We start from the raw sequence: 6265 nt of genomic DNA, 5'->3' as shown, positions 1-6265 counted from the left end.
CATCATCCATCCATCATCATCCATCCATCCAATCCATCATCATCCATCCATCCATCCATCCATCATCCATCCATCCATCCATCATCCATCCATCATCCATCCATCATCATCCATCCATCCAATCCATCATCATCCATCCATCCATCCATCCATCATCCATCCATCCATCCATCATCCATCCATCATCCATCCATCATCATCCATCCATCCAATCCATCATCATCCATCCATCCATCATCCATCATCATTCATCCATCCATCCATCATCCATCCATCCATCATCCATCCATCCATCATCCATCATCCATCCATCCATCCATCATCCATCTTATACCTGTTGTTCCAGAGTCAGGCCTGCCAGCAGTTTGATCTGGATTGTCCAAAACCCTGAGCTACTTGAACTGTTCCTGTTGAGTCTTTGATTCTAATGATGGAACAACTGAAAGCCTTCTTATTAACCATTGTCTAAAATAAGACATTTCCAATAAACACATGAACTGACTTTGGTTTGACATAGTTCTCCTTCCTGGTTCTGTGTTTTCAGAATAAGGAGAAGGAGCGTCTAAAGGAACGTGAGAAAGAGGCACGAGAACGGGAGGCCCGCTCCAGCAATGGACACCTGTTTACCTCCCTGAGTGTGTCGGCCACAACGCTGTGCTCATCCTGCAACAGAAGCATCACGGCCAAGGAGGCACTCAGCTGTCCAGGTAAGCACACCTGTCGAGTGCCCTGTACTACAGAGCCATATTCGACGTCTAAGGTTCAGTTTGGGATTTTCAGTGCCACAGAGCTGGATCACCTTTTTTACTTGGGCTTGTTATCATGATTCTGGAAACCTAACCTGCTCTGCACAATATTCATTTCATTAAAGCATCATTTACATTATTTACCTGTTACTACTCTGCAGGTACCAAACTGTATTCTGCTACCTCAGAACCTTCCATTGTGAAGCAGCAGGATGCTCCTGCACGTTGTTTGTTAGGATTTATTATTGATTAAAGACTAGATCAACACAACCTGAGTTGTTTGTCTGTACAGATGGTGTGTTAATCTGACCTTTATGATGAACAGATGAACCCCCAGATTACCCCCCCCCACACACACACACATAAAAACACACTTAAGTTTGAACATATGTGTCCCCTTGACCCAGTTCTCTGGGTCCATCTGCAGCAGACAATCACAGGGCAGAAAAGCAAGGTTTCACACTAATGTGTGTTGTGTTCTCAGAAATAATGGATTCTGTCAGTTTGTGTGTGTGTGTGTGTGTGGTGGGGGGTGGGGGTCCCCCGGGGGTCCCCCTGTTGCTGTAGAACCTTTTTGACCTCTCCAGGTTCTGCAGAGCTCCTTACAATGTTTCAAACTGACACAGTGTTTATTTTTTTATAATTTACATTTTATTTAGAGCAGCAGAGGAGCTGAAAGGCTACAAAGTTGATCCCTAAGATGTTCAGGTCCAAGAACCAGAACCTCTGTCTGATCTGAGTTTAGAAGCAGAAAGTTAAGAGTCATCCATGTTTTTATGTCTGGAAGACATGCTTGTAGTTTAATAACTGGTTGGATTCATCAGGTTTCATGGATAAATATAACTGAGTATCATCAGCGTAACAATGGACATTTATCCCATGCTGTTTAATAACTTTACCTAATGGAAGTTTATACAAAGTAAAGGGGATTGGTCTGTTAAAAAATAAGCAATGCTTGTTACCCTTTACCTGTTCAGGTCTAATACCAGTTAATAATGACATGTGAGTGTTTGAGTGAGCCATACAAAACCTTCCGGACACAGCTGTGGACTGATTAACTTTTTTTAATGTGCCTCTGACAGGCATCAGCTAAAATAGTGCTCAGAACCCAGAAACACATCAAGTAACAAACCTCTTCGCATCCTGACTCCACCTTATGACAAATGTTAAAGGGGGCAGGTTGTCTCTATACGGAGTCAAAATGTCAGACATTATTCCTCAGACTAATGTTTAATCACGGTTCTTATGTGTGTTGTTTTAAATCAGACATATATCCAACTAAAAGCCTCCTGAGTCTGTGAAACCCTGGTCAAGAGTCCCACAACCCAGTCTGCACATAAAATCATCATTTCAATTAGAGATATCCACATTATAAAAATATTTTACTGTTCACCTAATAAAAGTCTACACAATGTGTAGTGTTTTTAAAAGTCAGTAGTAAACAACCCCAAAAAATTTCTTCAGGTCCAAGCACTGAACCCTGAGGAACTCCATGACTTACTCTGGTGTAAGCAGATTCATTATTAACATGAACAAACTGAAATCTGTCAGATTCTATTATTTTTAGCTAAAGGACACTCTGCCAGGGGTAGGGGATTAAATCTTTGACCCTCCAGTTAGAAGACTGCCTTTCTACCATTGTTCCAAAGCTGTTTCCTGAACAGTCAGATTTGAACCTGTGACCTTGGTGCTCAGAGATGATGGTATGAACCAACCACTGTGCTGCCCCATCAATAAGAAGGATCTTTCATTTGTTCAGTCAGCCTGTTAGGGTCAGGGTTGGTTTGTAAAGTTCAGTCATTTATGGGGAACAGGGTCTGGTTGGGGTTGGCTTCATTTGTCTGACAAACACATTATGTGACCTCCAGGAAACTGTTCCTGCAGTGCTCCACAGTGTCTCAACATCATTTGATGTCACAGCTCCTTCTTTTGCAGCCAATCAGAGGACAGATAGTTCATTTACTGACAACATACCTGTCTGTCTTCCAGGATGTAATGTCACCATCCACAACCGCTGCAGAGACAGTCTGGCTAGCTGTGCCAAGATGAAGCAGAGGGTAACATCTGTCTGTCTGTCTGTTTACGAGTCTGTCCACCTGTCTGTGTACCAGTTACCTGTCTGTGTACCAGTTACCTGTCTATCTGACATTCTGTGTCCCTTTACCAGCAACAGAAACTGGCACTGGTGAGAAACAGTTCAGCTCTACAGAATGTCGCCTTGCGTACCAAGAGTGAGTTTGTCTACCTGTGTATGTGTGTCCCTTCTGAAACCTGTCTGTCTACAGGTTTATCCTTCTTCCTCCCTGCCAGTCTGTCTGTCTATCTGCCTTCCTGTCTGTCTGTCTGTCTGTCTGTCGTTCTGTCTGTCTGCCTGTCTNCTGTCTGTCTGTCTATCTGCCTTCCTGCCTGTCTGTCTGTCTGTCTGCCTGTCTGTCTGTCTATCTGCCTTCCTGCCTGTCTGTCTGTCTGTCTGTCTGTCTGTCTGTCTGTCTGCAGCTTCATCTTTGTTTTTGTCACCTCTTCAGCTCCGATGATGAAGGAGCGTCCGAGCTCAGCCATCTACCCTTCAGACTCTCTGCGTCAGTCTCTGCTCGGGTCCAGACGGGTTCGGTCCGGCCTCTCGCTCGCTAAAAGTGTTTCTACCAACAACATCGCTGGGTGAGTCTGAGCTGCGAGCTGATTGGCTGTATTTCACTCAGTGATAACGCTAGTCATGTATTCTGACTTCTCAGTGCTTCTGATGGTTGAGCATGGCTAAAACTGGGTTATTGTGTTTGGGAAAGAATGGGATTAATGGTAAATCAGTGGCAAGTTGCCATTAATTCATTTCTTCTATGAAGTTGCTGAACCTTGCATTGTACATGTGCCAACATCCCATTTTAAATTTTCAACTTCAAAACTCAAACTTAAAACTGTGTATATGGACAGAAGTTGTAATTAGGGATGCACGATATATCGGTATTAATATCGGTATCAGTCCGATATGTAAAACTGGGCTGAAATTAACGTCTGATATTGATTTTCCACTGTTTATCTTTGTGTTTGTGTTTTGGGAGGTGATTGGTTGAGCAGCATCTGTTTCATAATGCTAGTGGTATTGATGCTACATCCAGGAATAACTGAAGTAGAGCCATGTCAGAGGTCTGCTTGTTTATTTACGGTATCAAAAACAGACCCAAGTGTGTTTGTGTGTATTTGTATAATATAATTTGTGTGTTTGTGTGTGTATGTATAATATAATTTGTGTGTTTGTGTGTATATGTATAATATAATTTGTGTGTTTGTGTGTATATGTATAATATAATTTGTGTGTTTGTGTAATGTCAGTAAATATTGGTTATTGGCCATAACAGCAATAATTATACTGGATATCGATATTGGCTGAAATGTTCCTATCGGTGCATCCCTAGTTGTAATAACATGAAAGATAATCAGTTTGTGGTTTTATCAGTAATAATAGATGACTGGTTTCATTCATCACCTGTAAATAATTCCATTTTATTTATTTAGCATTTTTCAAGATACAAATCACAAAACACACAAAGATAGAACAAATCAAAGTAAAATATAAATAAAAGCTATAAGTTCCAAAGCAATCAGATGTAAACAAAAGTTTTCCAGATTACAATGTGAACAATGAGTCTTCAACTGTTTCCTAAATGAATCCATTGAGTTCCAGCAATGATTGCAAAGCTTCTTTAGTCTTTAGTCTTGATTTAGGGACAGGTAAGTCCTTGATCAGTGGATCTCAGGCTCCAGGTGGAGACTTACTATTTTAAAAGTTCAGAAATGTACAAAGGTGCACCAGCATGCAGAGCCTTAAAAGCCATTCTCAGGTTTTTAATGGTGGGTTTAAAACCATTGTCTGGAGCACCATGAGGAACCAAGATTTGTTACGGGTCAAAAATATGTCTTACTTGTCTGTCTCACAGGGGTATTGAGGACTCTGGAGGTCTCAGGAGGATGCTGTCCCAGTCCACAGAGTCTCTGAACTTCAGAAACAGAACTTTGTCCATGGAGTCCCTCACAGATGATGGTCTGTCAATCACTTTATTGATCCAGTACTGATTTTTCCACCATTATTATTATTATTATTATTATTATTATTATTCCTTCTTTAACAGAAGCACTTGTACTCTGAGAGCACGTATGAAGTGTAACAGTGACTCTAAGCCTATATGTACTTGTGTCTGGTTCTGGATTTGACTTCAGGTGTTCTGTGTGTAGGCCATCCATCGAGTTCATTACAAAGCTAAATATGCTAATGTTGAACCTTTCTTCATGTAATCCCACAGTTCTGAATGAATGAAAAGACAGGTATAAACTAGATCACGTGAGCAGTATTCAGATTAGTTTTAGTCTACAATCACTGAGGTGGATCATTAGCGTTATGGTTCTATAGAAACATGTTGTTGTTATTTATTGACAGAAAGTTGTGCCAATAATTCACATAAAGCTTTGTCTGTAGCTAACCTGTCAGCTGCTGCTCTCAGGTCATCATTTTATTTTTATTTGATTGATTTCTTTATTTGGATTCTTGTGCTGCGAGTTTATTGCTGTGAAGCCTGTGAGCAGCAGGCCCAGCTGACTGTTGATGCTGCTGCAGGTGACTGGTGGTGGAGCCCCCTGCTGGAGGAGCTGCAAACAGAGGGCAGCTGTGTCCACTCGGACAGCTGGAGCCTGGCTGTGGACGGCAACTTCCTGCAGAGCCTCCACAAAGATGTCATCAAGCAGCAGGACGTCATCTACGGTACGAAGACACACCTGGCTGGACATTTACCACAACTCTGAGCCAGGACGTCACGACAGTGAGGATGTCATCACTGTGAGGACGTCATCACTGTGAAGACGTCACGACTGTGAGGACGTCATCACTGTGAAGACGTCACGACTGTTAGGACGTCATCACTGTGAGGACGTCATCACTGTGAGGACGTCATCACTTTGAAGACGACATGACTGTGAGGACGTCATCACTTTGAAGACGACATGACTGTGAGGACGTCACGACTGTTAGGACGTCATCACTGTGAGGACGTCATCACTGTGAGGACGTCATCACTTTGAAGACGACATGACTGTGAAGACGTCACGACTGTGAGGACGTCATCACTGTGAGGACGTCACGACTGTGAGGACGTCATCACTGTGAGGACGTCACGACTGTGAGGACGTCATCACTTTGAAGACGACATGACTGTGAGGACGTCACGACTGTGAGGACGTCATCACTGTGAGGACGTCACGACTGTGAGGACGTCATCACTGTGAGGACGTCACAACTGTGAGGACGTCATCACTGTGAGGACGTCATCACTGTGAGGACGTCACGACAGTGAGGACGTCATCACTGTGAGGACGTCATCACTGTGAAGACGTCACGACTGTGAAGACGTCACGACTGTGAGGACGTCATCACTTTGAAGACTACATGACTGTGAGGACGTCATCACTGTGAGGACGTCACAACTGTGAGGACGTCATCACTGTGAGGACGTCATCACTGTGAGGACGTCACG

The 6265-nt window shown here is 43.0% G+C and overlaps 1 protein-coding gene across 1 annotated transcript in view; it reads left to right on the top strand.

Moving 5' to 3' along the window:
- LOC106537296 (rho guanine nucleotide exchange factor 2) overlaps window positions 1-6265 on the top strand; it is a gene marked incomplete at its 3' end in the record, with an annotated part of 22475 nt that overhangs the window by 1985 nt on the left and 14225 nt on the right. Inside the window, 6 exon segments of the mRNA XM_014034682.1 lie at window positions 545-707; window positions 2736-2803; window positions 2914-2977; window positions 3272-3404; window positions 4679-4782; window positions 5353-5496. Of these exon segments, the coding sequence (XP_013890136.1) occupies window positions 545-707; window positions 2736-2803; window positions 2914-2977; window positions 3272-3404; window positions 4679-4782; window positions 5353-5496 (676 nt within the window).

This window comes from Austrofundulus limnaeus, unplaced genomic scaffold (genome assembly GCF_001266775.1).
Source record: "Austrofundulus limnaeus strain Quisiro unplaced genomic scaffold, Austrofundulus_limnaeus-1.0 Scaffold2231, whole genome shotgun sequence".
NCBI classification, from domain to species: domain Eukaryota; kingdom Metazoa; phylum Chordata; class Actinopteri; order Cyprinodontiformes; family Rivulidae; genus Austrofundulus; species Austrofundulus limnaeus.
This window is presented reverse-complemented; position numbering and strand designations above follow the sequence as displayed.